Here is a 16,911-nt window from a genome sequence, read left to right as displayed (position 1 = left end):
ATGAGGCTTTAAGACAGCGTTTAAGATTTAGTCCCTGGCTGAAATCAGACCGTCACATTATGATCAACAAGTAGCCAGCATACTTGATCACATTTTCTCTTGCTATAATAAACACTTATAGCAGCCAGAGAAAAACTAACATCAAATAGCTAAGGCCAAAGAGCCCAACTAAAGCAAACACTGATCACCATAACGGTGACAAAACCAAACTATTACTTTCAAACAAACTTCGACATCTAAACCTCTTTTAAGAGGTTCAGTCCTGTGTCTGCAGGGAAACTTCCCACTAAAGCTTTATAAGAATGTTAGGGGATAATGTTCTATCAATGTTAGGACTAAACATGTTTAAAATGTTTTAGAGAGTGTTATCCTTCCTTTAGGAGAACATTCTGGTAACAAAAATAAAATGATCTACAGAAACCATTACAAGAACATAACAACAATGATAGAACAACAACATTTCTATCTGGGATGAGCTCATATTGTGGCCACAGAGAGTGCGCTGTGAGTTACACTTTTAGAGTTACACTTTTAGCTCACTGTGACTTACATTGATGACGTTGTGACCACATGGTGAGATCACTGTGAGATTAAAGTGTTGACTGGGCAAGTAAAGGCATGACAAAATAATGCATTAACAAATAATTTGATAAAAACATGATTAAACATGCACTAGGAGAATATTTGTATTCCTTTACACCACCAGTACAAAAAACAGATTTTATTTATTTACATCATTAAACATATAGACTAGCCTGGCAAGCCAGACCTACATCCAGATGTTAGGTATGGCAACTCTCCATAGACACGGCTCAATCCGAGGGGCGGGATAAACGGCTGTCTTTCAAATTCACTCTGCACGCAATAGGACAGCGCTTCAACCAACCAGAGCGTTTTCCCAACAGCGGAGCTAACGTTAGTTGATAGATTCAACTTTTGAATCTGACCGGCAAAACTATGAACACATCTTCCATTTTTAAGAATGACTTAAGTGCCGTTCTTTGCTCTTTTCTCAAAGAAAAACTTAACTCCAAGTCCTCCAGAGTCGCGGCCAAAGCCGATTCGAAAGACTGTTCTCCAGCAGCAGCTCTTCTTTGTTTTCAAGTAGCAGGGAACCGTCACAACTCTGTCGTCATTATGTTAAGCCCGCCCCACCTACTCTATACACGATGTGATTGGTCTGACCCAATTTAGGTTTTTACAGCTCCGAAAGTCAACGGAGAGTTGCTAGACTACCCTGGCTATGTTGTGGCGAATTCAAAGTTCTTTTTGGTTCAGGTCTCAAAAAAGCTTTCTCGGAGTCGAGGTTCCAAGTCAGAAGAAATTACTTTATTGTACAAACAACAAAGGAGAAGCCAGCTGGACATCTGACGTTATAATATTCAGCATTCATTTTTATACCTTTTTCATATCATCAAGTCTCCAATGGGTACCCTAAGACCTATCTCTTACGCCTGGTGACCTTGGCACAGCCAAACATGTCTTCTCTATTGGTCAAACCTCACACAATGGTGCTCTGTTGGTTCAATATTTTGACACTTTACATTGCTGATGCAAGCTGGTTATTTTCCATTCTCTCATCTTTCTCAGACCTATTTTGTCATGCTTGTCATTTTTCATTACATCATACTTAGACATGAATCAAGGAAATTCTCCAACAGCTGCAAAATAAATTTTGCTGCCGCTAGGGTGCATCTAGATTTCTAGGCTACATATAGACTCAAAATAAAGCCCAAACATACCTGTAAAGACACACAAGGCACATTTACAAACAAATATGCCACATACACAAGTTAATTGAAGCATATACAATTAAAAAACAAAACAATACAGTTAATTACTACATAACTTCCTGGAAAATTCCCAATTTAAAACTCATGCAAACATGACCATAATTATCAATTCGGTTTACCAAAGCAGTCAACATCTATTAAATTAAAATGGCAGCATTACCGTATAACAACACAACTAACATGCCGAGAGCACCTATTCATGACAAATAATTAGAACGGTGTGAGATTATTTTGACATTAATTTAATAGATCTATACTGGCTGCGTGGCGTGAGCGTGGCGTTTCTGTTGCGTGTCAACTGCATGAAAATGACATCAACATATTTTCCTAGGCTGCGTTCCAGTCCAAAATTGTCATGCCCTTCACTCGCTAACTTCCCTCCGTCTCGTTCACTCGGATGTACGTCATTGCTTACGTTGCATGAGTGCCCACTACTGGCGGAAACTGCGGTGGGCTGAATTGGAACGTCCTAAGCCCTTGATCACGTAGAATCAGTTATGGAGTTTATGTATTATTTACATTTTTTTCCTTTTAAGAATTTGTTTAATGCAGCATCCAAATGTATATAAGTGTGTTTGGGTTGTTTTAAATAAAAAAAATATATAATTAATATATCATAGAGTTGTTTGTGGATTTGGAGAAGGCATTCGACTGTGTCCCTCGCGGCGGCCTGTGGAGGGTGGACAGAATTTCTAGGTGCAGCCAGGGGCCGGAGGGTGTCGAGTTTGGGGACAACACGATTTCGTCTCTGCTCTTTGCGGATGATGTTGTCATGTTGGCCCCTTCAGACCAGGAACTTCAGCATGCACTGGGACGGTTTGCAGCTGAGTGTGAAGCGGCTGTGGGATGAGAATCAGCACCTAAAAAAATCCGAGGCCATAGTCCTCAGTCGGAAAAGGGTGGCTTGCCCACTTCAGGTTGGTGGAGAGTTCTTGCCTCAAGTGTCGTGGTGAAGAAAGAGCTGAGCCGCAAGGCGAAGCTCTCGATTTACCAGTCAATCTACATTCCTACTCTCACCTATGGTCATGAGCTTTGGGTCATGACCGAAAGGACAAGATCCCGGATACAGGCGGCCGAAATGAGCTTTCTCCGTAGGGTGGCTGGGCGATCCCTTAGAGATAGGGTGAGAAGCTCGGTCACTCGGGAGGAGCTCAGAGTAGAGCCGCTGCTCCTCCACATCGAGAGAGGCCAGCTGAGGTGGCTCGGGCATCTGTTCCAGATGCCTCCTGGACGCCTTCCCGGGAAGGTGTTCCGGGCATGTCCCACTGGGAGTAGACCCCGAGGAAGACCTAGGACCCGCTGGAGAGACTATGTCTCCCGGCTGGCCTGGGAACGCCTCGGTGTCCCCCTGGAAGAGCTAGAGGAAGTGTCTAGGGAGAGGGAAGTCTGGGCATCTCTGCTTAGACTGCTGCCCCCGCGACCCGGCCCCGGATAAGCGGAAGATGGATGGATGAATCGAGTTGTTTGTTGCGGTGGTGATTAGACGAGATATGTGGTGACGTCACAGTCGTACTGCATTGTGGGACATATAGGTGCTTGAAGTGCACATATGAAGTAGACTCGCTCCCTCTGTCAAAATCGAGGGAACGAGGGTCTGTCCATATAAACTTCCCTCATCCACTTCACGAAGTGGAACGTTTACACTTGCGTGACGCGTGAAAAATAGGCGTCGGTTCTATTTCTAGCATGCACGCGGACCTCGACGCAGAGTCCTGCACGGGTCTGATTTTGTAAATCCGCACCCGCCCGTACCCGCAGTGCTTCAAAACGCATCCGACCCGTTTTCCGACAGCAGCACTAATTAAAATCTGCACCCGACCCGACCCACTTAAAACAGAACCGATACCCGACCCGCACCTGAAATAAAATCAGTTTAGCCAATCACATTATAGACACAATTACAAAAATGTTTATTGCCAGGCCATACAGAAGTTATTACACGACAATTAACACAAGGACAACTTCAGCCGAAGCTGTCAAAAGGCCGGTACATGAAGAACATGGCTAACGTTACCACAAAACTGAGTAGCCTTAACATTTTACCAATCGAACAGACGCGGCTACAACACTATATGCCACGCAATTTCGTCTAGCCTACATCTGATAATTTTGGGTTCAAACACGCCCTGCACACCACACATACTTAACAGTGTTAAATTTAAAAAATACCGCTCGATAGAACTGCTTGGTTACCAGAGTATCTGCGTGCTTCCTCGGCGATGAAGTTCCACATTTGCGGCTATCCAACACGAAAATGCATGCAGCAAATAAGCCTTTCACAATACTTTCTTCAGATAACTCCAGATTTCTCCCACATAGTGGATTTGATTTTTTATGAAGTATTGTCGACAACTTTACAATCTCCACTAGTTATTCTTTTCTTCAACTCCTCAGCATCCATCTCAATGACTGCAAGCAGATCGCGCGCGCGGTTATGATGCATTTTTAAAAGTGAAAGTAGCCTAGGTAACGTTATAGATTCCTGGGAGGGCGTGGCGCGTCGGCACAAATAAACTGATGTGGATTTAAAATTATTTTATCAACTTGAAATACAGGCATATTTTTGTAGATGTGTTCCTAAAAATATGCATATATTTTTACGTTTGCACGTGATTGTTTTAAACCCGTGTTTAGACCCGTGTTTCCCCCGTGTCCGACCCGACCCGCACCCGTATCCGACACGGTTGGATATTTTTCACCCGTTTGAGCAAAATTTGCGGGTCACCCGTCGGGTACCCTTGCAGGACTCTACCTCGACATCCGGGTTAGCGGTAGCATTAGCCATCAGGCACGTTTTATTTAAATAAACTTCAGATGTACTTACAAACTTTCCAATGCCTCGTTTTATGAGTACAGAACCTATTTGTACTACTGTAGAAGTTTAGTACCATTCTGGGCATTATTAGTGGGGTAATTTACAAGATACCTCATAGGATCTGTTAACGCATGCACTAAGCCGTTTGGCTGATATGGCTCGAGGTCAACATCTTCTGAAAGTTCGTTCACCCACAGAGGAAACCACTGGAGCTCCAAGCATCACTTTGAACACAGAGTAAGTCATGATCTCCTGTTTTAATGTTACAACAAATTCACAACTTGTTTGACACAAACAATGACAACTTGACTGCTGTTAGAGAATATTTCCCAGATAATTAGCATCAGTTTTTCATGAGTGTCTGTAACTTAGCCAACAGTTTTACAGTCTGTTCACTGACAACAGTCATAGTCATATATTCGTTATCACATGATGACTGACATAAGTCACATTATAAACATCTCTCTCTCCAAATAGGCTTAATAATTTTATTAGCACTAAATAAATTAAAATGTATTGCATAGTCAGTGTTATAGATCACTTTTAAAATCATATATTTTATAATTATATCCTGGCCATGTATGCATTAATCATTGCATCTGTCTTTCAAAGATGTCAGATAAAAAGCAATTAAGCATCCTCTCATTCGCCCTGAGAGGAAATGTCACTCTTTCCTGTCTTCAAAACTTGAGAGCCCTGGTGTTAGTTGTGTTGCTACGGTAATGCTGGCATTTTACTCTAATATATGTTAATTAATTAGAACGGTGCAAGATTATTTTGCCATTAATTTAATAGATCTGTAAAGACCACCCATTGGCCCAAAGACGGAATCCAATGGCCTGGGTGAAGGGATAATGTGTGTTTGTCTTTTCAGCGCTCCAGTGAAGTTCACTTAATTTATTGGAATTTAGTTTCAATATTACTTTAGCTCTACGCTTAATCTGACTCTGACAATTTCAAATTATAATCAAATTTTCAAAGATTGTGTTTCTTATTAGAAAATAGTCATAAATATTGATTATTAATTAATTTAGATCTTATTCTGAGCATCCCATACTTTCAATTATTCATTCATTAAGGGACCCTATGCCGCACAGAGTCACACGCCTCGGGTTTACGTGGATCTTACAGACACAGCCTCGCCAGTCTGATCTTATTGTACTAAATGATTTGTTAATGCATTATTTTGTCATGACGTTTACTTGAGAGGGCCCTAATCATGATACACTTGACTGTTAACTACTTCCCAAACTCAGCTCATGATTGATCATAAACTTACTATCAAACACACAACGAGTGTTCAGCTCAGTGAAGTGATGTTGTGTGGTCAGAGAACAGAAGTACAGTATCATCACGACTGTGTCTGGATGGAGAGTGAACTACTGATCCCAGCAAACCTTCCCTGAGTTTTGCTCCTTCCTTTGGGAACTGTTCCACAAATATTCTTTGTGGGTTTTGAATTGTTATTTTGTATTTAGCTGTGCATAAGTCACAGTAGGGTGAGTTTGAAGGAAAGAGAGAAACACAGAACAGATAAAGAGCTTTTAAGGTCAGTTATTAGTGTATTTTCTACGGTTGAAGAGGAGGATCAACTAATCCTGTGCCGTCCAGTAATGTTTATGACAAAGCTGAAATCAAGCGTTCAAGATATGATGATATTCAATTATTTAAATTTGTTTCAAACTCAGGGTATTTCTTATTGTTTCTTAAAGAGGCGATTGATTTGGTTTATCCATAAATGTTAATTAATGCATTAACTATCAAACACTGGAAAAAGACTGTATGATTTCAATCTTCTGCTTATTATGCTGGTATGGTTTATTATTTTCATTTATTAATATCATAATGATCACTGAGATATACTGTGTTTCAGGTATCAGTGGAGTGGATGATCATGAGTTCATCAGTTCTGGTGAAAATGTGCGTCTGTCCTGTAATAATGCTCTTTCTGACTGCAAATCAACTGGATGGATTTACACTAACGGATTCAGACGTTCAGCAGCAGTTGAACTGATTACTAAAGGGATAAAGAAGAAAGACACAGAGAGACATGAGAGACTGAGTCTGGAGTCTGACTGCTCTCTGAACATCAAGAACGTCACAGAAGAAGATTATGGATCTTACACCTGCCAACAATATGTGAATGACAGACTACAAGGACCTGATGTAAATGTTTATCTGCATGTTCTTCATGGTAAGTTTATGATTATCTGGTCAATTTAAAAAGGGCAGATTCTCCTTTTAAACTCAGATGATGATTGAAGAATCTGTGATTTGTGTCTTGTGTTCAGTTTCAGTGTCTCCATCATCATCATCTTCATCATCATCATCGTCATCATCTTCATCCTCACAGACTGAGATCAGGCCAGGCCGCTCTGTGACTCTCTCCTGTCAGTTGTATTCAGATTATGGATACTCTTGTGGTGATCGGGTTCGTTCTGAGGGAGTTGAGCTGTTGTGGGTGAATCAGGCTGGTGTTGATCTGAAGACAGACTCCAGATATCAGATATTATCATCATCAGATCAATATCACTGTATCATCACTCTGACTACAACACTCCTGAATGAAGATAACAACAGAGAGTGGAGATGTCAGCTTACTCACAGTAATCAACTCAAGACCTCAGTCAGATACACTGTCAAGTATTCAGGTGAGAAAACACTCTTTTCTGACAGATTTGTGGAAACTTTCACACACTGACTCTACTCTTTCTGATGGCTTCATACGTTTGGCAATTGTAAAATATTAGTGGTCAAAGTCATAAACTGCATAAAAATCCTTATAATTCCCAATATTTACCTCCTATGGGTCATACTAGGCTAAAATAGACTCTTCTGTTTTATGCAATATTTCATGCATGACCCATGAGGGAGGTCAATATTGTGAATTATAAGGATTTGTATGCAGTTTTAGGAATTCAAAGGCTTAATAATGTCATTGATTCAAGAAAGCTGAAGGTTTATGGGAAGCAGCTCACTGTGTTTCACTCTCATATAAAGCAGGAATAAATGATACAGTAACATCTCTCTTCTCAACTACTGCCACTGTAAGCTGTGATGATTGAACACAAACTGCATGTCATGATCAATATGAAAATATGATGTTAAAAAACCACTTACTCTTGAAAGATGGTGTTCAAAAAACTTAGTTTTGAGTTTTATATTGTGTAGGCCTCCTGCTAGCTGGCTAACTCACGTTATCACTGTCTTACTGAAATACTTCTGCTAATCAATTGTGGACCACTATTACTTTTAACTGTGTCTATTAATGCAGATTGTCTGTCGTTCTCACTACTTTGTGGAAATATTTGTTTTATCAGCGTTTATGTTACATCAGATCACTCACTCTAGAGCTCGGCTAATGTATACATTGCATACATGCACAGTTATTGATACAGTTTCCACGTATTCACCGCAATATATTAGAAAAATAATGTAAATGTAAATGTAAATAAATTAGTACAAGTAAAATAATCGGTTTGTTGATGGACATTAGAGGATGGATACCCGACCCGAGCCCGACGGGACCCGCCGGTACCCAACGGGCAGGGCCGGGCCGGGTTCGGACAGATATTTAGAATTTATGTTTGGGTTCGGGTCGGGCTCGGTCACATCAGCGCGATAAGGCATTGAACATTTTAAATTTAAAACAGCTTATTATGTAGGTAGCCAGTGTGCCTGATGCTTTCACTTAAAATATTACCATAACATCTGTCTTCCTGTGTGCGGAAATTTGTTTATGTAGCCGTGACAACAAAACACGTGCATGCGCGCCTGTGTTAAGTGCGCTTGTTGCTCCGTGCGCGCTGATGCACTCATCCTGTTGACATTTCTGAATGCCTTCCTACAGTTGCTTAATAAAAGCGGGCTTTCCACACAAACAAACGTACATGTGTCATTAGTATGAGAAAAAAAATGGGATTTTAACTGTCGGTCTCGGGTCGGGCTCGGACATAAATATCTTTATGCCTGTCGGGCTCGGGTTGGGTTCGGTTACGGCTCTGTCGGACGCGGGCCGGGCTTGGACAGAAAAATTAGTTCCGATCCGCACTCTAATGGACATATAGTTGTTAATGCTGATGGTGAGGAATTACAGTTGCAACATCTCATAATGTACCTCAAACTGAGTAGTGTATCAGTGAGAAACACTGAGTCCTGCTCGAGTCGTCCTTGCGATGGAGGTTCGGGTTGAATGACTAGTTATTTCAATGTTTCATCATTGGACTTGCGCTCGCATTGATATGGTCAAATCGATGTCATTGTTCGTTACTGTGTTTAGTTTACAGTGTCGGAAGCCTCAGGACACACAGAGCCGACGTTGTTATGGCAATGGGAGTTTTTGTTTTCGACACGCTGTACACGGTAAGCCAATCACAACAGACTGAGCTGTCTGGCCAATCAGAGCAGAGCAGCTCACGGAAAGGAGGGATTTTGAGAGATTGATTCATCTGACGAGTCGTTTGAGAATCATTGAAAATGTGGTGATGTGCAAATGTATATTATGAGGAAATTAAACAGTTTTTTTTTTTACCTTTGATGCATGTAAACCTGTTGTATGAGACTCTACAACAACATTAGGAAACTTTAAAATAGCATAATAGGGGCCCTTTAAACACAACTCTTCCCATGTTAGTGTGTCATCCCGGCACCAGAACTGAGCGTCACACTGATACGGAGCTGCTCTAGACTACAACAGTGTGTAAAATAAATTCCTTATGTACATTGTGTAATCATATTTCTGTTTCCATCTTGTTTTTAATAGCTGTAATATCAACTACAGCAACAACACTGACTCCAGACACCACAGCAATCTCTCTGAGTCAAGGTGTGTATGAACGAACTACAGCAGCAGCTTCTACACACAGTTCATGATCACATGATCACTGTCACACACATCAACCTCGAAGGATTCCTGAATATTTGTGCATTTTAATGTTTTCATACAGGAAACGTTGTATGTTTTAGATGCTGTCAGTAAATAGATATTCAACATTTCAATGTTTCTGCAAACTTAGAAATGCAAGTGTGCTAGAAACTCATTATAAGTTATAACATGAATATCTATGAATATAGATTTATTTTTGGTCAATGGCGATAGTCTTTCTCCTCCTGACACCTTGAGATTGAAGTAAGAAGATAATGATGACAGACTCGTGCACATATTCATCATTTCTGTGATATGAAGCTCAAGTATTATGTGATGATGATGTTGTGTATATGTGGCATTATGTGTTGAACTGAACTAACAGACGTGATCCACAGATCCAGGAGAAACTGAAGTCAGTGTGACTGCTGGATCATTATACAGAGGTACGACACGTTCATTTATACTGACAGCTTTATAACATTAAACTATCAGTCAGTCTGTAAAAGCTTCATCAATAACTGTTGATAGTTGAATACCCTTGACTTCAGTCATGTACAGTTTCTCTTCTTCCTCTCATGTTTCCTGCAGTGATTGTGACTATTGTTGAGATGGCAGTGTTTGCTGCTCCTACTGTGATTCTTCTTCAGATCATCTGTGCAAGAAGAGCTGGTGAGTTTTGAGCCGCACACAATCTGATGATTCACACTCATCTGATCTGGAACAATCTGCAATCATGATAAAAACACATACGAGAGGTCAGTCAATGCTTTTATTTTGCAGGGAGGAAGGACTCGAAGCACCCAGAGGAAATAGAGATGCCTGCAAAATTACAATAAAATACTGGTGAGTTTCCAATCTGCAGCAATATTTACAATAGCAAAAACTTACAGAGGATTGTTCATCATTTTATTTTCTTTATAAACAAAGAAAAAACTCTGATCACCCTGAAGAATAGTGACACCAAGTTTAGATTAAAATGTGTTTGTTTGTTTGTTTGTTTTTTTACAAATAAAAGGGCAGATTTATCTTCATTAACATCCCAGTCAACACGTTGATCTCACAGTGATCTCTCCATATGATCACAATGTGAGTCACAGGAGGCCCGGCTCCAGATATGAGATGAAAGGTGGGCCGGGCGGATTGGGGGGGTTGGGGGAGGGGGTGAGAGGGTGTTCTTTAATGCTTTATTCTCACATGTCTATTGATATAGTTTTAATATCATAAATTTAAGGCAATTGTAAGGGTTGTTTGTTTGTTATTGTTGTGTTTGTTTGTGTTTTCTTCATTATAATATTTTTTGTATATATTTTGCAACTATTTAGTAACTTTATATGAAGACTTCAGATGCAAAAGCCTCTAAGTGCCATCTGAAATTTTCTCCTAAAATGAGCATTTTTATCAAGCTCGTATATTTAGGTATATCTCGTATATTTCACTTTAATGAAAATTAATAGGTCATTTTCATTGCCATTAAAGTGAAATAACTGAACATAAACATACAAGCTTTATAGAAACGATCATTCTAGAGGAAAATTTCAGATGGCACTTAGAGGCTTTTGCATCTGAAGTCTTCATATATAGATAAAAATGTTTAACATGCTTATTTTTACATTCCCTCTTTTTGCATTTGTAATATATATATTCTTTACCCCTTAAAGGGATGGTTCAGAGTAAAATCAACCTAGGGTTCTTTGCACCATGACCTCGAGCCAGTATATTTGTTGTTGGAGAAAATAAATAAGCCATATGTGGAATTTTAAACCTACAAGTAGATTTTTATGAAAGTGCCCAGTATAATGGGGTAATCAAATGCAGGCTAATAAAATTAGTTTGTGCTTTTGTTTTTATTTTCATTTTTAGTTTAGCCTTTCATCAATTTAAAAACAAAATCATTATTTTTTACTTTTAGGTTGTAATGCTACAATGTTAGAATGTAATGTGATTTGAACCACCTTTTTGCACATAATATATTGCATAGCCTACATTACATTCACTATGTTTGTTTCCATATCCTTCAATATCAACATTGTTTGTATCATTGGGCAGGATGTGAACATTTTTTTAAATAAATACAGATTTTCTTTATCCAAATAGAAAAACGTAGAAAGTACCGAGATATATATCATATATCGCCATTTAACCAAAAAATATAGAGATATGATTTTTTGCCCATATTGCCCAGCCCTAGATAACGATATAATCATCATGTAGTTTTCTGATCAGCTGATCTCTTCTAAACTGTCATGTGTGTTATTAATGTCATGCAACTGATTATAGTAATGTTTCTACAATAGGACATCCAAAACTGTTTTAATAAAATAAACTGTATAATTTTTTTATTCCCCTCCAAAGTGTATTTTAAATGTGTACTTTAATGGTCCAGTGGTAGAACTTTTGCACATTAAAGTTGTTTTGTAAAGTTGTTACATGGTATTTTAGCATGCTCTCTAAATTCATGACTTTTATCACACACAAAAAGAAATCACTTTCTGATTTCACTTCTCACATCTCAGCCTATTTATTTTCCCATGCAGGAAAGTTGAGATGTGCATTCCCTGATGTGGACTCGCAACAAACTCTCAAATGAGCGAAAACTTAGCAGTCTTGACATGTACACATTTGTTACTAATTTAACTAATAAAAGTATTGTCTACATATATAGTTGCCATTTCATTCTTTGTGTTATTGTGCTTTTACCCTAGTTTGTACTAAAGTCTTTTCTTGCATGTGTACTACAGTATATTTTCAGATTATGACTAGTATGGAAGTAATATCACAGGTTTATCATGGACAAACAACTTTTCTAGCAGGAATACTATAGAATGTTGGGGTTTCAGCCAGTCCTGCAGGGGGCGCAATGCAGCAGAGCCAGCAGAAGGACTGTCGATGTCGAGGCCATGAGGCCTAGCATCCTTTGAAGGTTCTGAGAGGGCAACGGGCCCCTACTCTGAACGAAGTCAAAAGTTGTTGAATGGTCTGAGCGTGCTCGGGTGTCAGACAAACCTTCATTCGGCTGAGTCTATTACTGCACCCAGGAAGAGATTCTCTGACTGGAGATCAGTGAGATCTTGGTTACGTTGATTCTGAGTCCTAGGCATCCCAAATGGCTGAGGAGCACAGATCTGAGAGAGTTTAATTCCGCCTCTGACTGGGCTAAAATGAGCCAGTCATCGAGGTAGTTGAGGATGCATTCCCTTCTGTCTCAGGGGAAATACATTTGCACCCATACACTTATTGAATGTGCGTGGTGCCAGAGACAGTCCAAGGGCAGGACTGTATATTGGTATGCAACCCCTTCGAATGCAAACCACAAGAACGATTCAAAGTTAGCATCTTGAACAGCCATTTCATGAGGGCGTAGTTCAGATGTCCGAGGTCTGGGATGGGCCTGATGCCGCCATCCTTCTTGGGAACGAGGAAGTAACGGCCATAGAAGCCTGACAGCATTTTCGCCAGTAAGCTCACACCGAGGATTGCTTTCCGGGGATAGCTTTTCTCGGCCCGGGTGGCTAAGGGCTGAATTTTTACAGCTCGCCATGTTGGGTCGGGGACTGGCGTTCATAGAATTAGCAGTTTGGCCGGGCAGAGGCGCGGCTTACGGCTTTGCGTCGGGGCCTGGGTCGCTGCTGAGCTGCAGAACGCGAGCGCAGAGAGGCGAGACTTGCGCTTTGCCATGAGTGTTCATCCTTGATGAATGCGGCTTGCGTAGGCACAGCCCTGGCAAGTGACACACACATTGGCACGGGGCTGTAAAACAACCACTGGCTAAAGATGCTCTTTAGAGAGTGATATGCTCAATAATTGTCCCTGATAGCCACAGGGGAGAGACATCTTTTTCAGTTTCAGACCCTTAAGCACTGTGCTTGCTCCAGCAGGAGAGTGAGACACGCGGATGTGGCTTGCGTGGGCATAGACACACTCAGAGGAGCGCCACTTTAAGAATAAACGGCGACGAAAGATGTTCTAATGAGTCTCAACTGATAATCACAGCGGAGAACATCACACTTAGCACTGTGCTCAGCTGAGCGTAGTCAGCGTTGTGCTCGCTATCACTGTTTTTGGAGTTTTCCCGCTACAGAGATAGTGAGACGCGCGGGAAATAGACCGGTGTGAGCTCACTTAGTCCCGTTTATTCAGCCCTGTTTCAGTGCTGAAGAATGAGGGGAAGAGTTGCCGAATCATTTCATAATTGATGAACCTTACACAGTCATTGAAGCAAATCACCACTGAACTGAATTAATATGAATAATGACTAAAAACCCTCTATTCTGCAGACAGTCCATCAGATGGCGATGAAACACAATAGACTGAACACGCATGTGCATGACCTCATCGACTTCAGAGATTCACATTTTGATTATTTACGAGGAGACCGTTTTCAAAACTTGCACTTTGAAACCCGTTTTCAAACATTTGCATTATCAGGCCCCAAAACACCATTGTTGTGTAAATGAACGTAAAAAGTGTAACGTTGAAAACGGTGTTGTGTAAACAGCCCCTAAGAGAGTTAAAATAACAGTTAATCAGTGTTAAAGTTATAATTAAGATATAATTAAGTTATAATTAATTATTCAGTGATTAATTGAGTGATGATTGACAATTATTGAAGTCACCTGATGTTAATAAGCAGAATCACTGAAGGAGAAAATCACACCGTTATGGTGATCAGTGTTTGCTTTAGTTGGGCCCTTGACTAGATTTGATTTGATTTGATTTGATTTGAATATTTTATTTCGAGCTAAAGAAAAGAAAACAGAAATATATATATACATAATAAAAGAGAAAAAAAGACAAAATAATTTACATTACAGCTCGAAAAGGAGTGGGAAGAAGACAAGCTTATTGACTCCCACCCCTGTTCATAAACCCAAATAACAATAGACAACAACACTACATATTTCTTACCATTTTACAAAACAACTATCAACCGAGTTGGTTACATATTAACAAATACGACACTGCATTATACCAAGTCAACATTTACAGTATCTCACACGCTACAACCAGTGTATTATTTCTGTCTCCCATATAGAATTCATTACCATGTTGGCATTACCGTTATTCATCATCACCATTACAACCCATATAGCATTACTCTGTATCAAAGTGTTTGAATGATACATAAAATACTCCACTTTTATTCATGAAAGGTACAGTAATCTCAGACCGATTGATGCTTATGATAACAAGAATAGTCTTAATGATATGTGTTAAAAGGGATTCGGGGCTTTTCCTTCTTTTCTGTGACTGGACCTGCTGCCAGAGGGGAGCAGCCCCCGAGCAACCAGACCATCATTTGTTAAGTGTCCTATACTATGCATTAAAAGAGACAAATTTTAGGAGTCTGCTGCCAGAAGAGGGTTTCCTCGAGCTGCCGGCCCCCACATGTCTGCCCTATACTACGGGTTATGTTGAATGCGAAGTACATAGATATGTGCATGTTTTACTTCTAAGAATTTAATTCCTTTATATTACCATCAGCATCAATAGCAATACCTCTGTCTGAATTGATTGAGTTTGATTCTAAGAATAATCCACAGATTGTTAGGTATTAATCCTAGAATTTTACATTTGAAGTTTAAAGTTAAAATAGTGATGATAACAACACAACAGCAATAGCAATAACAGTGGCAGTAACAACTGCAATAGTATCATAGTAACAACCACATATACTTCATTATTAATTAGATCTGACCTTTAAAGTACACAGCACTTTATAACACCCATTAGCAATCAAGTACCCATTTCCTCCTTTTGGTACTTTGACCATACCTTTTTTTTATATCTTGATTTGAAATGATGTATATTTGGACATTGTTTATATTCTGCCCCCAATTTGTTCCAGAGTTTAACTCCACATACAGACACACACATACTTTTCCTAGTAGAAGACACTGCTTGAACCTTAAAGTTATCACACCCCCTCAGGTTATATCCCCCTTCTGTGCGTGCAAAAAGCATTTGTATCCTTGCAGGTAGCACATTTTTGTTTGCTTTAAACAGAAGTTGGGCAGTAGAGAAATCAACTAAGTCATGCATTTTTAATAGTTTAGACTGCAGAAATAATATATTAGTGTGATCACAATATCCTACTTTATGTACACTGTTAGACCTTACCGGGTTTTTTTACAGTAAAATACTGGCAACACTGTTGCCAGTTCTTTACTGCAATCTACAGTATGTTACTGTAAAAATGCACTAAAACTCGAGTTAACTACTTTCACTTACAGAAACCGACTGTCTTAAATTAACCAACTGTCATTTAAATGTATTAACCAAAATGTATAATGCATTAATAAAGTGAGCAAAGTATTACTATGAACTTTTTTCATTTGAAACCACAAAAAAATGTTGGTAAATAAAGAGATTTCCACTGGACCAGCAACTACACAGTCACCGCCTGTTAAATAAAGCAACATGCAGCGTATCATCAATGTTTGTAGATTTTCTCCTGGACTGAAGCACAGGCTCTACTCTTCTGCACAATGGTGACCCAAAAAATACATTTTACAGTAAACTACTGGCAACAGTGTTGCCAGTATAAACCTGTTTTATAACTTACAGTTTATTACTGTTAAAATACATTTTGTGGGTGTGTCTTTATATCTTACACTGTTAACCCCTTCAACCCCACAGGGAAATCCACACTACAAAGAGTAAAAAGTAGCATTGAGACAGTGTTGCAGTGAGATAATTAAGAGAATATGTAAGTGATTGTTGAGCATTAGTGATGAACACCTGCTGTTAGAACAGAAAATAGAGAAACACAAGAACTTCAACTGACTTCCAGACATTACACATTATTACACTTATTATTGTGACTTTATTTCTGTCATACATCTACAGAAGTTGTTGTTGAGATGTTTAATTGAAAATGTTTGGTTTGAAGTTACCATTATAGAGATCAGTGCTTGCTTTAGTTGGGTTGCTGATGCTAAAGCATTAGTTTTTCGTTTGCTGCTTGAGCTGTGTTTTTGCAAGTCACACTTGTGCACACACACAGTTTATGAATGATTGTGGTTATGTTGATTATGGTGATAAAATCATCATATAGCCTGTTCATTCACTAAGGAAATTATTATCACTCATTCAGAGTTTAATTCTCATTCAAAAGTGTTTCATTAGCACCACTGTGAAACCACAGCAATAAATTACAATGACTTTTTTTTAACACATCATGCATAAACCAAAAAACAAACAAAGCTATGCTGACTTTTAGAAACACAGAGATATCACAATTTAGCACATGAATCTCAATAATGGTGGCAATATTTTTTTATTATTCATGCAGAGGTGCATGCTGGGAGTTTTATATTATCCTGGAACCCAGCATGCATTGCGACATGAAACTTTTGATTGTCACCATTGTTGAGATTCATGTGCTGATTGTTGATATCTGTGTGTGTCTGAGTCAAGCAGGAGTTAAACATGTATTA

At 39.4% G+C, this 16,911-nt stretch overlaps 1 protein-coding gene across 1 annotated transcript; it reads left to right on the top strand.

The window, feature by feature from the left end:
• Positions 1 to 6,453: 6,453 nt before the first annotated feature.
• LOC307165929 (uncharacterized protein) lies at positions 6,454 to 13,358 on the top strand (the record flags this gene model as incomplete). The annotated part of the gene is made up of 5 exons (XM_079884012.1): positions 6,454 to 6,802; positions 6,906 to 7,259; positions 9,371 to 9,433; positions 10,064 to 10,144; positions 13,351 to 13,358. 5 exons carry the CDS (start codon positions 6,454 to 6,456, stop codon positions 13,356 to 13,358), a joined length of 855 nt encoding a protein of 284 aa, XP_079740138.1.
• Between the last annotated feature and the right edge of the window lie 3,553 nt (positions 13,359 to 16,911).

The sequence above is a fragment of the Squalius cephalus genome (genome assembly GCF_949319135.1).
Source record: "Squalius cephalus genome assembly, chromosome: 1".
Lineage (NCBI taxonomy): Eukaryota > Metazoa > Chordata > Actinopteri > Cypriniformes > Leuciscidae > Squalius > Squalius cephalus.
Note: the sequence above shows the minus strand (reverse complement) of the source record. Positions and strands in the feature narration are given on the sequence as shown.